At 56.7% G+C, this 15,449-nt stretch overlaps 1 protein-coding gene across 1 annotated transcript in view; it reads left to right on the top strand.

The window, feature by feature from the left end:
• Positions 1–1,048: 1,048 nt before the first annotated feature.
• The window catches only part of NIBAN2 (niban apoptosis regulator 2), a 53,296-nt gene continuing 38,895 nt past the window's right edge, over positions 1,049–15,449 (top strand). Inside the window, exon 1 of the mRNA XM_061154607.1 lies at positions 1,049–1,296. Coding sequence (XP_061010590.1) covers positions 1,242–1,296 — 55 coding nt within the window. The 5' untranslated portion in view covers positions 1,049–1,241. The remainder of the gene's footprint in view (positions 1,297–15,449) is intronic.

Below are 15,449 nucleotides of genomic sequence, written 5' to 3' on the forward strand. Positions count from 1 at the left end.
TATCCCATTAGTCAACTTCAAACCTATCTTCTGTTGGCGTTGACAGGTCTGAAGCACCGTGCTCAGCAATGTTAACTTTTATTATCATCGCTTTCTGCCTATGTCACAGCTACAGTAAGAGCTGTCCAATTACAGGGTGGGGCACACAAAGAAGTGGGTAAGTACTCAGTCATTGGGGCAAGCAAGCAGAAACGGGATGACCCCTAGGATGCAGTACAGGAGGTCTGAACATCAGCAGCCAAGGGTGGCTTCTGCTACCCCAGTCCATGATCTGGGGGTCCCAGGGGTTAACCCGGCTCCCCTACCAGCTTGGGGGATAGTGGGGTAGAATTGAAACACATTCTCCTGGTACCTGTGACCCAACCATGCCCAGCCCCCAAACTCCATGCTGGTCCGTGGTCTTTGGATCTGCATCTTTTACAAACTGTACTTTCCGCCCCCCCGCCCCCCCCCCCCATTCCTGTTCCACAAGCCACCTCCGAAGTGAAATACCCACATGCGGAGCCCGAGGAATGCGCGCCTGGCCTTTGAGTCGGAGCTTTCCCTGCCACCTCCCTTTTCCTTGCACTGTTGTGCAAGACGGGCGGGTACACCTTCTGGGGCGGGTCGGATCAAGGCCAAGGAACTTCCTGAGAGCTGGCAGCCGCGGGCGGGGCTGGGGCCGGGGAGCAGGGGCGGGAAGAGTGCTCCTGGGCGTCGCCTACCGGTCCCCCGCCGTCCTTCTCGGTGTGGCTCTCTTCCCAAGGGGGTCGGGGAAGGTGGGGGGGGAGGCGGTTGACACCCAGGCTGGAACCCCGTCCTTTCAGACGCCCTCCCACCAGCGCCATCTCTTTCTTGGTTTCGGTCACGGTCCGGTGCGCCCCGCTCCGCGTCTCCCCCCTCGGCCTCGCTTTCTCCGACCTCCTCTTTGTTTCTGTCTTGCAGGCGATCCTCGCATCCCCGGGCCCCCTGCCCCGCCCGCTCGCCAGCCACCGAGGAGGGGGCGTGGCTCGAGTCCGGGGGCGTGGGCTGGCGGGGCGGGGCCGAGCTAGGCGGGGCCGCGGGCTGGGGTGCGAGGCGGAGGCGGAGGCGGCCAGCTAGTGGACCGACGCTACTGGAGCCGGAGCGCTAGCCGGGCAGAGGCCGCAGCCAGGGGCGGCGGGAGCAGGGCGGGCCGGCTCCATGGCGCCAGCGGCGCCTGTCTGAGCAGCGCAGGCAGCGGCAGGCGGCGGCCGGATAGGGCCGCGCGGCTCTTCTTTACCATGGGGGACGTGCTGTCCACGCACCTGGATGACGCCCGGCGTCAGCACATCGCAGGTGAGTCCGACGCCGCGCAGCGCGCTCGGGGGTCCGGCGGGGAGCCCCGGCCACGCCCCCATCCCGGCCTGCCTGCTGGGGTCTGCGGAGAGACAGGCCCCAGGCAGGGCGGGAGTGGCCTAGGGCCAAGACCTGTTGTCCAAGCTTGTTTCTCCTACGTCTGGGTGCCCCTTCCTGGCTCCTTCTGAGCCCGCCCTTCCCCCTCCCGAGGGGACTCGAACTTCCACCCACCCCTGGGAGCCGCTGGGTCTCTGGATTCCCGGACACACTCCCGCAGTCTGAGCTGTGGAGGAGGGTCGCAGCCTCCCTGTTTCACCTTGGGTATCTCTGCCCGGAAGCTGACCGGGCCCACTCGGCCAGCGTGTCCTGACCTTCCCTGACTGTCCCAGGCCCCTGCTTGCTCTGGCCCCAGACCCAGTACACGTGGCCGAGGCTTCCAAGGGACTGGCCCATCAGGGTCTGAGCCTGAACCTGGGGAGTGGGCCTAGGAGAGATGGGGTGCACAGGAGGGGTGGGTCAGAACCCCTGTCCCTGGCCGGCACAGCTGGGTGCTTCCGAGGGCAGCTTGTTAAGGTGTCTGGTTAAGGCCGGAGCCCAGTCTCCTCAGCCCCGTCCTTCAACCGCGCCTGCTCCCAGCCCTGCACTGTGGCCGCTTCTCAGAGGGGCAGCTGCCCTCTTCCTTTCCTGGGAAAGCACAGGGAGTGCTCTAGGGTCCTGGGCTCCTCCTTCCCCAAACCCCAGGAATGGAGAGACAGGGTAAAACCCTCAAGCTGCCTGGGAAACTCAGTTCTGGGGGAGGCTGCCAGGGGGAAATCCCAGCGTCTGTTACCCATCTGGGATCTCTTGGACAAGTCTCCTAACGTCCTGGCCCCTTAGTTTCCTCCTCTTCGAAATGGGGTGAATACTTTCTTGCTTATTAATCGATTTAAGTGAGCTAATTCACATGGCTTACTTAACACAGCTCTGGCACGGGGGAGACCCCAATGTGTGGGATGCTGGTCCATGTACGATGGTGGGGGGCAGTCTATGAGAAGGGAGCCTGTTGCTCTTAGCTGAACTTGCCTTTCTCTGTCCAGTAGACCTAGCACACTGTGTCTGCCTACACTTATCATGATGTGTCTGTCCTGCCATCCTGTAGAGTTTCAGCAGCTGTGTTCTGCCCACGCAGACCCCTGGAAAACAGGAACCAGGGGTCTCCCAATGCTGTGTCCCCACCCTAGCTGGACACAAAGATTTGTCCTGTGACTGGGGTCCTGGGCGCATGGCCGGAGATCCCCTTTTGTGCCAGGCCTGGGGCTGGCCCAACAGTGGGGGTGATGGAGAAGTGAGTCAGCCCCTCTCCAGCATCAAACCAGCAGGGGGTTAAGTCCTGGAACACTTGTTTGCAGGACAGGCCTGGACTCTGGGAGGAGGAAGGCTGGGGCGGAGTCTTCCTGTCCCCTCCCTGTCGGTGGCAGCCTCCTAGGGCTCTGTAACAGTCCATCCATTCAGGACCTCCTCTTGGGGCCCCCTCACCCCCGCCTGGGTGGGGTGTGCTGTGCCTTCTTGGGGGGGGGGGTGTTTCCCTCCGCCCCCCCCCCCCCCACACCCAGCTCTGGCTCTCCCCCTCTTCCTGCCTCCTGGGCTGAGAACTGCCACCCTGAAGGGGAGGAGACGGAGGCCACAAAAGGTGAAGTGTCCTCTCCTGGGCAGGCTTGGGTTTGCTTTGTGGATACCAGGCTGGGTGGAAGAGGGCTGGGCCCACTCAGAGTCTGCTGGCCTCTTTCTTCTCAAAACTTCAGTGCTATTAATAGCCCTCTTCAGATGCCTCAAATTCCTGGTCCAGGCTCACCTGAGGGGGCTCCAGCAGTACCAGGTGGGAGGAGAGGCAGCCAGCAAGCCTCCAGCCCCCCTCCCACGGGAGGGAGCTGCCTGGGAAATCTCTGGGGAGATTGTCGCATCCTCCTCGCCCCTCCCACGGAGCAGCCAGGGCATTGGGGCACTTTCCTGCAGGACAATTAAAATTCCAAAGCCCTCCCTCTCCGGCCCAGGGCTGCCCTGTAGAGAAGTCAGCTGTGCTCTGATTTCCGAGGCTCCGTTCCTGTTCAGGTTCTGTAGCTTGGCCGGTGGCTCCTAGGGCTCTGTGCCCACCCCGAGCAGGTGAGTGCCAGCCTGCAAGTCCTGGCAGGGGTCAGGCGCGCTCCCGCCCATGGTGCCATGGTGCCGTCTTTTTTTTTTTTTTTTTTGCTGTCACGGCACCTTTCATCCTAGGATTTCAAAGCTCCTGGCAAGCAGGGGCTTGTTCTCACACCGGCGGCGGCCCCGTGTGGCTGGTGGCAGGATGAGCCTCTCCTTCGTTCGTAGGGGAGTTTGCATGGAGGAAGAACCCTGGCCAGGGAGCCAGGAGGCCTGTGCAACCTCGGGCAGCCACTCACTTACTCTCTCGGGGTCTCAGTTTCCTGCTGTGACCGAACCAGTGTGCACCCTGAGGGCCAAAGTTGCTTCCGGCTCTGAGGGCCTTGTTGTTCAGTCGCTAAGTCATGTTTGACTCTTTGCCACCCCATGGACTGCAGGCTTCCCTGTCCTTCACTGTCTCCCGGAGTTTGCTCAAACTCATGTCCATTGAGTCGGTGATGCCGTCCAGCCATCTCATCCTCTGCTGACCCCTTCTCCTCTGAACCACCTGCCATATTTCCCACACACCTCAGACTTGAGCCAGCTCAGGGTCTCTGTGTCTGAATCTCAATTTCCTTATCTGTAAAATGGGAATAATGACATCATGCAAGTCTGAAACTTAGCCCTGTGCTTGGGACACAGTAAGTGCTTAGCAAACATCTGCCTTTGTTATTTGAGATGGTTCTTTATTCTCTGTTCCTGAAAGGGGTCCTGTGTTTGAGTTTAAAGGGAGCAGTTATAGCTGCGGTTAAGGGCTTGTCCAGGGTCTGTCCAGGGTCTGGGGTCAAGGTTGATGCTGGTTTCCTGGATGTAAGAATCCACCTGAGTTTTGGGAACCTGTGATTGCCTTCTGCATTGGCATATGTGTGAGATAGACACGGGTTCTCTGGAGGGGGTCCGGACGGCAGTGAGTGATGGGGGACCCATGTGACAGGGAAGGAACTAGGACGTGAAGAGATGGGGAGTTAGGCCAGCTCATGGCTTCTGCCTGGTGCAGAGGCCAGGACAAGTGTAGGTGTGCTGGTGGCTCCTATCAGCGCTGTGAGAGGGGTTCTTTGCATGTGGTCTGAGCCACATAAACCAAGATGGGGCAGGTGAGGGAGTGAGCTCACTGTTGCTCAAGGTATACAAGTAGGGGGTTGGGTACTGCATTCATGGCAGGAAACCTGGCCCTGCCTGGCATGGAATAGTGGGGGATGGGAGGGGGGCTTCTGCCTCAAGGACAGCCTTAAAGGACTCGATTGTTGATCTGGAAATTCTGTTGACCAGGATGAAATTGTGGTGGTCAAGGAACTCCCTCCCCCCCACTGCCTACGTACACACAGTTCCCTGAGGTTTATCACCTGAGAGGGTTCCTGCAGAAGTTTGCCATTGCCTGCCTGCTTCCCTTCTTCTGGCCTCATCTTTCCCGTTGCTAATTTTGTTATTAAATAGCAACTTTACTGAAACGCAATTCACCTGCCAGCCAGCTCGCCCACTGAAAGTGGACCAGTCAATGGTTTTCTGTATGTTTACAGAGTCGGGCAAGCATCCCCACGATCAATTCAGAAACTTAGGTCACCCATGAAAGAAACTCTCTACCCATGAGTCGTCACCCCTCACCCTCTCTCAGTCCTTCCTAGTTCTAGGCAACCACTGCTCATGTTGTGTGATTGCAAAAGTAAGGCACACACAGACAATTTGGGAGTGGAAAAATGAAAAAAATGAGAGGTCCTCTACCTTCAGTCCCTCTCCCCAGAAGAAATCCCTCCAGATTGGTGTGTCTGGGTCCCCAAATGCCCATGGCTGTGTACATACACATTTAGCTCTGTTTACAAAAAGAGGTCCCATGGTATGTTTCTGTGGTGTGACTTTTCTCCCTGCCTCAGTATATTGTGAACATCTTTCCACGTCAGAACACGAGCCTGCCTCCTCCTTCTGATGGTGGGTTTCCTTTTGTGCACGGCGCGGTTTACTTACCCAGACCCCTGTCAACCAACGTGGGGTTGTTTCCAGTGTTTAGCTAGTAACCATGGTGCTGCCCAAACTGCCTTGCACGCATCCTGAGCTAGGTTCCCCTATCAGAGCGGCCTCAAAATGAAAACGCCTGGGTCACGTTTTGATGGATTGACGCAGAGCCTCTGAAAAGGCTCCCTCCTGACAGCACGTGGTGCTTCAGTCCCAAGGATTATCACCCTTTTGGACCATCAGATATGAGAAAAGGGGTATCTTTTTAATTTATTGAACAAAGTAATGAATATCTTTTTTTGTTTGTTTTCTGAACTGATTTTAAAAGCCTGCCTTTCCTCCCTGGGGCTGTGGTTGTGCATCCCAGGAGTTTAGGGGTGGAGGTGTCTGTGTTTGGCTGCGCCTGTCTAGGTGTGTGGCATCCTCGATGCTGCTCCGGGTTTTTCAGGGAGGCCACCAGGCCGGCCGGAAGCAGTACGCCACCCCCCACTCCCCCACCCCCTCCTGGCTGGCCTCAGCTGCTGCCCTTAGCTTAGGTCTGGGTCAGCCCCTGGAGGTGAGGCGTCTGGGGAGATTCTGCCCTGCTCTTGTGTCGTCTTACATAATGTGCTTTTGTTGGCGTTGACCCTGCCCTCCCCCTTCACCCAGCCTCCACTCTGTTCCTTTCCCACCGCTGGGGCCCGAGCTCCCGCCTCGCCTGCTCAAAGCTGCCTCCCACCTCACCCCTCCATCCTTCCCACACACGCTGCCAAAGAGCCTTTCTGGACCCAAGCTGGGCCGTGGGCCTCCCTCCCTGCCGCCTGAGGAATGAGGTTTAGAGACAAAACTAGGAGGATCAGTCACCACCATCCTGCAAGAATTCATTCTTTAGTGGTATTTCCCTTCTGTGCTTATTGTTACCCACTGCCGAGACCGTGACTCAATTTGTGCCTTGCTTCTTGCACTAAACGACGTATAATAAACATCTCTCCCAGGTCATCAGAACCTCCCTGGAATCATTCCCCAAAACTCCATCTTGTTCCACCCAAGGCCATCTGTGCAGACGTTTTTCTTAGTTTTTTCCCCTAAGGCAGGACATCGCCAGGCTCGCCTGTGACCAAATAGGTGGTTTTCAGGGGCAAACTGAGTCACTGTGTTTGTCTCTTTCCCCGCTCCTGTCAGCTTCCCTGCTGAAGAGAGATTCATCCACTTGCCCTCCCCTCCCCCAGCCCCCAGCCTGCTCCCACCAGCCTGGGCATTTCAAGGGAGGTCCATTCCTGGGAGCCCCCTGGTGCCTCTAAGCTTCTTTCCTTGGGAGTGGGCTCAAAGAGGCTGCCGGTGAACTGGGAGGTGGGGGGGGGGGGTGGTGTGGACACGGACTGATGTCCATGGCATCTGGGTGTGACCGACTGTATATGTCCTGCTGCTTCTCTTGAGGGCAGTCCACTGATTTGTCTCCTGCCAGAGGATGAGAAGATAGTAGAAGGAGGGGCCGCTCCTAACCTGTCTGCTTAGCCCTGTTTAACCGAGCACTTATTCTGTGCCAAGCCTTCCTTTGTCTCTTTAATCTGCACCCTCCACCTCCCTTCCCAGCATCTTACTGGCTGTGGTTGGGAGCACAGGGACAGAGCAAGTCAGTGGCCTGGGAGACAGCATGAAAAAGGGCCCAGAGAGAGGCAGGCGGTGGAGAGAAGGGGGCTGGGAAGGGAAGAGCTGAGTGGGAAGAGCGGCATGTCTCAGAGGCCCCCCTCCGGTCATTACTCAGCCAGACTCAAGTCTGTCTTTGGCCAGTCCTGCCCTCCTGCCGGCGCCCCCTCCTCCTCCTCCTTCGCAGACTGAGCTCATGACTCACTCCAGCCCGGGTCTCCTCCTCGCAGCATCCTTCTGCGGTCGCAGAAATTCCTCAGCTGCTTTTCCTTCCCCTGCCCCGCCCCCACCCACTTCCCTGCCTGCGGAAAAAGGGTTTTCTGAAGACGGGTGCCGAGCAGCGCTGGAAGCAAAGATGGAGGTTTCACACCCTCGAGGGTGGAGCAGAGCCGTGCCCCCGCTTCCCGGTTGGATCTTGGGGCCTGAGTCACGGAAACGCTGCAATCTTTCTGATCACACTGATTTTTCAAACTGGAAGAACAGGAAGTGCCCAGCTCTCCAGGGCCCCTGGTTCCACCCCCACCCCAGGAACCATCTCAGTGTGCAGATGCGCTTGGGTGGAGGGACCTTCCTGGTGACACAGCGGATGGTAAGACAGAAAGAAGCAGGGAGTCCTGGGCAAGGCTGTGCAGGTAGACCGCTCGGGTTTGAGCCCGAGCTTTGCCACCCAATGGCAGGTCGGCCACCCTCTCTGAGCCTCGGTCTCTCCCTTCTGTAAAAGAGGTTGACAGTGTGGGTTTCTCAGGGTGTAGAATCAAGAGTGACAGCCCCTGCCCGGTGCAGCCCAGGGCTGGTGAGTGCTGAGAACACAGCACGTGGTAGCTCTGATGACTGACACTTCCGGGACAGACACGGGCCAGCTCTGTCCTGCAGCCTCAGGCCCCCAGGCCCCTACCATGTGCTCCAGGAAGTTGGCACGCCCCAGGTTGAGGAGCCCCCAGACTCTGGCCCTGGACAGCTGCAGCAGTAAGTAGTGGGTGGACGACTGAGACAGGCTGTGCTGACGCAGTAGAGTCCGTCAATAGCGTTGCCTGCGCTGTGCCCGGTGTTGGGCAGGGCCCAGAGAATAAACAGGCAAAAGACAGATGGGAACATGCCCCCCTCACCTGGCCGTCTGTCCCGATTTATTTACTTGATCTGGGTTTCTGTTGACTGATTGCTCTTATGACTCTGACCAATGGCTCTGCCTTGGTCTGTGCCTTTTCTCTCCATCTGTGACCCCAAGACCAGTATCTACTTACGGGCATTCTCTGCCTCTGAAAATCCTTTCCTTGTGGTCTTGAGATGCCTCCTAAAGGCAGGGCTAGGTGGGTTTGGATGTTAGAAGTTGAAGGAGAGGGTCCCCATCTGTGTGTCTGTGAGACCCCGCAGGTTCTGCAATGGGCTCTGGCCCCAGACACACTTGGTCATTCTTTTATTCATTCACTCAATAGTTACTGATCTCCTACTGTGTGCCAGGCACTGTGCTGGGCCCCAGGGGCATCCGGAGTCCCAGACTCTTCCACAGCCCCTGCCCATGTGGCGCTGCCTGGCTGGCTGCCCCTCTGCAGGGTGAGGGGGATCATCAGGGGGGACAGACCTTCAGTGGGAAAGTGTGAAGGGTGACTGGTCCAGTGGGTGAGGAGGGATGGGGTGAAGAGGAGGGAGCCACAGGGGCTGACCTTAAAGGAGAGGGGACCTTGTCCTGAGTGTCCTGGGGAGGCCTAGGAGGGTGGGTGAGAGGAGGAGAGCCCAGTGGTGAGAAGGGTCCGAACCAGTATGGATGGGGTACAGTCAGGGTGTGTGTGTGTGTGTGTGTGTGTGTGCGCGCGCACATGGGATGATGGGGCAACCAGGCCTTGGTGATGGTGATGTGTGAGGTTGGGAAGACCTGATGCCAGTTCTTGGTCCCGTGGGATTGATGGACCCCGTCAATTTGTTTTGGGCTTCCCCAGTGGCTCAGCGGTAAAGAATCTGCCTACAGTGCGGGAGTTCCAGGAGACTCAGGTTTGATCCCTTAGTCGGAAAGATCCCCTGGAGGAGGGCATGGCAACCCAATCCAGTATTCTTGCCTGGAGAATCCCATGGCAAGACAGAAGAGCCTGGTGGGCTTTAGTCCATAGTGAGTGGGACATGACTAAAGCGACTGAGCACATAGGTTTTATTGAGGTAATCAGTGGTCCTGCAACGCTGCTTATCAGTCCCCTGATGATGGGAGACTTACTCCCTTCGTCAGCAACTCTGTGTATGAGAACTTTTTCTTCCAGGGGCAGAGTGGGAAGAGGTCTGGGCCTGGATTCTGAGGACCTGACTTTGAGAGCTTGTCTCAGTGGCCCTGTCATTTGGCAGATGACTTCCCTTCTCCGGACCTCGAGTTCCTTATCTGTCAAGTGGGTCTACGGTAGCCTAGACGTGCTAGATTGTTGTGAGGCATCAATGGGATGATGTCCCCTTGTCACCAGTCCTTCCTGTTGTGTATCGTCTGTGACAGGATGTTGGCTGAGGGAGTCCCTCCTTTCAGGGATCAAAAATGCAGGGCGTGGGCCAGGGCGCTGGGGGCAGGGTCCACATGCAGGGCCAGGGACTCCAGTGGGTAACTGGGCACCCAGGAGGAGCAGAGCAAGAGTGAATTGTGGTTTGGGGACTTCCCTGGAGTTCCAGTGACTAAGACTTCTCACTAGCAATGCAGAGGGGTCCAGGTTTGATCCCAGGTCAGGGAACTAGATCCCACGTGCCACAACTAAAGAGGCCACATGCTTCTGCAATGAGGATTGAAGATCCCATGTCCTGTAACTAAGACCCAGTGCATGGATATACATAAATGTATATTTTTTAAAAGATTTAAAAAAAAAGAATGAATTGTGGTTCAGAAAGTGTGAACCCCACTTCCACACCCACATATCTGTGGCCATGCCGGCTACAGCTGCTGTCCCTCCTTCCCATGCTCCACGCTGAATGGAGCTATTTTGTGTCCAGCCAAGTTTGTTAAGCTAGAATCTTCTAGAACAGGAGTCTCTTGGGCCAGAAGCTACTCACCCTCTTGTGCTTAACCCACCTCTAATCCTTCCCACCTGCCAGGAGCCATTTACAGGTGCAGGCTGGGAGGCGAGAGCCTGAGGGCTGGTGCCAGGTGACCTTTGGCAAGTCCTGTCTGGCCCCTTCTTTGCCAATCTGTGCAGTGGGGCACGAGCACAGTCTCTAGTGGCTTCCTGGCTCTGACCTCATGGGAGCCTGTGGGCCTTGGGCTGTGTTGAAGGCAGGTGCCCAGCAATTATTTATTGCATAATGCCATCTTGCTGTGGAGGGATGTGTCTTCTCTGAGAACTTGCCTGTGCTGAGTAGAAGGGATGAAGCAGGGACACGAGCCCTGATCTCATGGGCCTCATGCCATCCAAGAAGCTTCCATCAAGCTGAAGGCGGTGTGGTTTGTGTTACAAAGACAGTGGGTCTTTATGTTTCCAAAGTGCATGTTGGTTTTAAACTTTGGTCAGCCCAACGCAAGAGGCAACGTGTCCAGCCTTGACAAGGAGGCAACTGGCTTCTGCCCCAGAAAGGCCCGTGGCCTTGGGCAGGTTCCCCTTCATAAAATGGGAAGGTGATCCCTGCGACAATTCTGGGAGGCAGTTGTTCCTGGCATGTGGAACCTGCTGGGTACATGGCAGCCCCCTTTTGGCTGAGTCCTGGGGGAGTAGCGGTGTCCTTGGCCTGCCTGGGAATTCAGGAGTGATGGGACCTCCAGAGGGGAGTGGGCTGACAGCCGCACTTCTGTTTCCATTTTAGCTTTTGCTTTTTTGTTTGTGTTTTTGGAAGTGTTCCCTGGAGGTGCGGGTGGAAAGAGGGAGAAAAGAGAAACAGGACTGGGGCCTTGGGGAGTCCGGGTTCTGCTGGGCTGCAGAGCCGCGGTTAGCATGGAAGGGGTGCTTGCGGTTTGCTTGTGGTCTGGGCTGCTCCGGCCACAGCTCCCACTTGCCCGAGTTCGGAGCTTGCCGACAGGCCGTGGCCGCTCTCCTTTCTCTGGCCCAGTCCCTCCTCCCTCCTAGCCAGGAAGGCCTCTTTGTGGTCATCTGGCCCATCCCCTCCTCTGTTTTCGTAACTGAGTAAACTGAGGCCGGGAAGAAGGAGAGAGACATTCCCAGAGTCTCAGAGGCGGTAGACCAGGGACGGGAACCCGGGGCCCATCCCATTCCTGGACGCCCCAGACAGCAAAGACTAGTCAGGAAGGAGTGGCGGGCCCCGGGTGGGGCCGCGAAGGTTATAATTTTGAACACAGAGTAAACAAACAAGCCCTCCGTGAGAGAAGCGGCCCTGTGCCGGCCTCACAGATAGGCCTGTCCACACGCAGACAGCGAGGTGTTGTGGAGGATTAAAAAAAGCCAAGCTCCCTTCCCCTCCACCCCCGCTGCCATATTTTAAGCTGCCAGGAAGAGGAAGGAGGAGAGGCCGACCCCCTGGGATGACCACTGCTCAGGCCGAGGGCACGCTCTGCACAGTCTCGGCTCTCTGTGCAGCTTTCAGCAGGACACTTCCCCTCTCTGGGCCTCAGTTACCCCTTCTCTAAAATGGAGGTGTTCCCTCTCTCAAGGAGAGGGAGGGCCGCAGGGCGATTTGTGCCGAGTGATTGAACACAGCGAGCCCTTTCTCTCACCCTGACCTGAGTCTCTGTGGCTGGAGGTGAGGCCCCTCTTGGGGTGGCGGCAGCAGGGTGACTTTCTCAGGCCGGCCTGCTCCTCTTGGGAGACAAACCTCCACTCTGGGTCGGGCTGTCGCTGGCTGCCCAGCTCAGCTTTCCTGTTTTCCTGTTGAGATGGTGGCAGAATTTGGGAGGAACTGCTTCTGGGGGCCTGCTCCGCAGGCAGGGGGGCAGGGCTAAGGTTGGGCCTGGACACCCCGCCTCCCTGGGTGGGGGCCCAGGAGACTTCCCGTATGAGGAGGGAGCAGAGCCCCTCCACTCCCCACCCCCCTCCTGAGTACCCCGCTGTGGCTTCTGAGAGTCCAGCACTGTGGACAGGAGTTCAGCGGGCATGGCCTCCGCTTTGGGCCTCACTTTCCCCCGTGGTTCAGTGAAGGGATGGATGAGAGTCTCTGGAGGGCCCTCTGGGCCAAGTTCTAGACCTGGAGAGGCTCTGGAGGACCCACAGACTAAGCCCACAGCCAGGAACACTGTTTCCTGGGGCCACTGTCAACAGCTGTGTTGGGGCCTCCTCTGGGCGCCTCCCGTAGCTGAGGTCCAGGGTTCTTGCCGGTGATAATGAGCACCATGAGGTGGACAGTCTGGCTTCACAGGCCAGAGCTGGCTCCACCAGCTGCTAGAACAGTTATTGTAGCTCTTGATGCCTTGGTTTCACCAGCTGTAAAATGGGAATGATACTACTACTTCACTTATTAGCTATGATTTAATGATATAAAGGATAATTTGCATTATGTGCATTGATCAGTTATGTTTATGCATATTTAACACAGTGCTGGGCGTAGTGAATGCACAATAATCAATAGCTATTATTGACTTTTGTTAGTTTAAATTAATTGCTTAGCAGTGAGTGAATGAGTAAATGTCCTGCAAGGTTTCCATCCCAAAGCACGAGATGTTATTTGGACCTGAAGTTATTTGGAAGATGGGTCTGGTGGGTGCCGAGAGTGGGTTCAGAGGGTGGGGCAGATGTGGGCAGGGTCAGGGCCCTGGCTGGTTCTGACTTCCCCTCGGCCTGTCTGGAAGGAGGGTTTGCCTTCTACCTCGTGTCTGAGACCGCAGGCCTGGAGCGCGTGCGGCCGTGCATACAGCTTCCTTCCTCCCGGCGTGTATTCCTCTCTGTCTGACTCACTGGCTTTGAGTCTTTTGTTCTTGTCCTTGAGCCCTAGGGGTGAGGCCTGGAGAGGCAGGGCCCAGGGACTCAGTCTAGGATGGGCTGACCCTCCCCCAGCTCCTGACCGCTCTGTGCTCTGGGCCTCCGGTACTGAGCCCTGGTGTGACAGGTGGGGGACGCGACACCTGGGTCCTGGTGCCCCTGCTGACTCACCGTGTGACCGGCCCTGGAGCACACCTGCACCCCTTGAGGATCCACTGTATGCTTGGCACCCAAACCAAGCACGCCTGGGCCCTGCCCACCTGGAGCTCAAGGCTCGGCCAGAGAGATGCAGCATACAAGTGCTGCATACACTTGCTACATACAATTCATGACCGGCCAGTCATTAATTAAATAATTATCGGAGGGCGCATTGTGATAAGATGATCACGCTGCTGGAGAGCTCGCCTGCGTGGGCCCTGGAGGTGCTTGTCCGAGGGCTGTCTTGGCAATAACTGTTATTTGCCCTCCTGTCGCTGGTGGCCCAGGGACTCACCCAGGGTCCCTCAAGCGACTCAAGTCCCTTCCCCTCTTGGTGTCTCAGTTCCTGGTCAGAAAAATGGCCCCTTCCAGGATGGGTACTGTGACAGGTTGGGGTCTTGTTGCTGACCCCACCCAGGGCTTGGGTGGTCATCTGGGGTTTAGGACAATGACCGCTGGCATTGGGTGCTTCTATAGGCTGGGTGGGGAAGGGCTGCCCAGGGTGGGTGGTCCTCACCATCCCCCATCACCAGTGGGTGTGATGGCAGAAAGGTGGCTGAAAGCCCCTGGTGAAACCCGCCTGGCCAGTCCACACCCCGAATTTACCTGAATGCAACCAGATGGTTACATTACAGCTGGGTTACAGCAGGAAAAAAAAAAAAGGGAAGGAAACAATCTGTGAAAGTGTTCGTCACTCTGTCGTGTCCGACTCTTTACAACCCCATGGACTGTAGCCCACCAGGCTCCTCTGTCCATTGGGATTCTCCAGGCAAGAATACTGGAGTAGGTTGCTCTTCCCTTCTGCAGGGGATTTTCCCAACGTTGGGATCAAACCCGGTCTTCTGCATTGCAGGCGGATTCTTTACTATCTGAGCCACTCGGGAAGCTCAGAACAATGTCTTATCAGTAGGTCATGTTCAATGGTGTAACATGTGGCCATTGAAAGTGAAGATGAGCCAGGTATCTGCAAGTGCATACTAAGTCTGTGCAGGTGTAGGAAAAAAATTGAAAGGAAATTCATCAACATGTCAATAGAGATTTGGTGGCGGGGGGGGGGGCGGGGGGAGCTGGTAGGATAATGGATTATTTAATTTTTTTCTTCCTTCTCTCTTGTCTTTTGCATGGTTAATATATCAAATAAAAAAGAATAGCTCTGTTGGCTGTATTTTTGGGGAAGATTTTAGTCTTTTGTCTTAACTCCAGAATCAAAGCCACCTTGGCCTAATGAGAGCCTCCACGGGGTGGTTGCAAAGCACAAGATGGGTCTGGAAAAAGGGAGAGGGTAGAGAAGGTTCTGGAAGTGCTGGGGGTGGGGTGTTGTTAAGCTGGGTCTCGAAGGACAGGCTGGATTTTGGCCACCAGAGTTGGGGTACAGACGGGTGCCTGTCTGTGGAGGGGAGCAGGGGGACTGTGGCTAGAGAGAGGGGGCAGGAGCCCGCCTGGTGCAGCCTTGAGAGCCTGGCAGAGGAATTGAGGCAAAGGAGCTCCTTCTCATCAACACTTCTTAGCTGGACTTTAGAAAGAGGGTTTTATTTCTGCTACTCTGGGGAAGGACAGTAGCAAATGTTAACTCTGACCAGCTGGGAGATACCTGTGGCCCGGGATGGATGAGTTGGGGTGGGGGAGGGGTTCAGGCCAGTTGTGGTGGATTGATTCCCCAGCACAGAGTCTTTCTGCCCCAGGCTATCCCCCTGCAGCACGTAGAAAGGCTCCAGAACATTCCATTATGGACCCAATAGCCTGCCTTTTAACTTGCTCAGCCAAACCCCTATTGCTGGACACTTGGGTTGTTTCTATTTTCCACTGTTGCAAACAGTGCTCTGTTGGACAGCCTTAATCATTTCTGTGGGATTAATCCATCGATCCCACCATTGCTATCAGTGCCAGGTCTTGTGTGGGTCTTGGGGTGCTTGAGGAGGGGAGGCAGCTTCTCATCCTCACAGAGACCCTTTTCTGGGAGGAAGGACTCAGCATGGAACCCTAGCCAAGGTTAGGGGTGGGGTGAAGGCCTCTCTGGGATCCCAGGGAGCAGCAGGGACCCAGACTTAGAGGACCAGGGAAGGCTTGTTAGGAGAGGGGGTGTCTAGGTGAGACCCAAGGGATGAAGGCAGAAGAGTCATAGGCAGAGGGTCATCTCTGCAGAGACCCAGAGCTGAGAGAGTGCCAGCATTTGAGGGAACCGGAATTTTCCATAAACTGGTGATTTTGCCATGGTTCTTGTGGCCATGGTAGCAGCACCTCCATGGGCACTGCCTTTTGGTGGTCGTTTTTCAAAGTGCTGGGGCATCTGTCCCTCTGTGGGGCTGGGATGTTCTCGTGAGGGACGCAGGAGCAGGGTGACATGCCTGCCCCTGGTGACAGGCCGGCAGACACCCCCCTCAACCCCCCCCCCCAGCCCCCTCACCG

Source organism: Dama dama, chromosome 11 (genome assembly GCF_033118175.1).
Source record: "Dama dama isolate Ldn47 chromosome 11, ASM3311817v1, whole genome shotgun sequence".
Classification (NCBI taxonomy): Eukaryota; Metazoa; Chordata; class Mammalia; order Artiodactyla; family Cervidae; genus Dama; species Dama dama.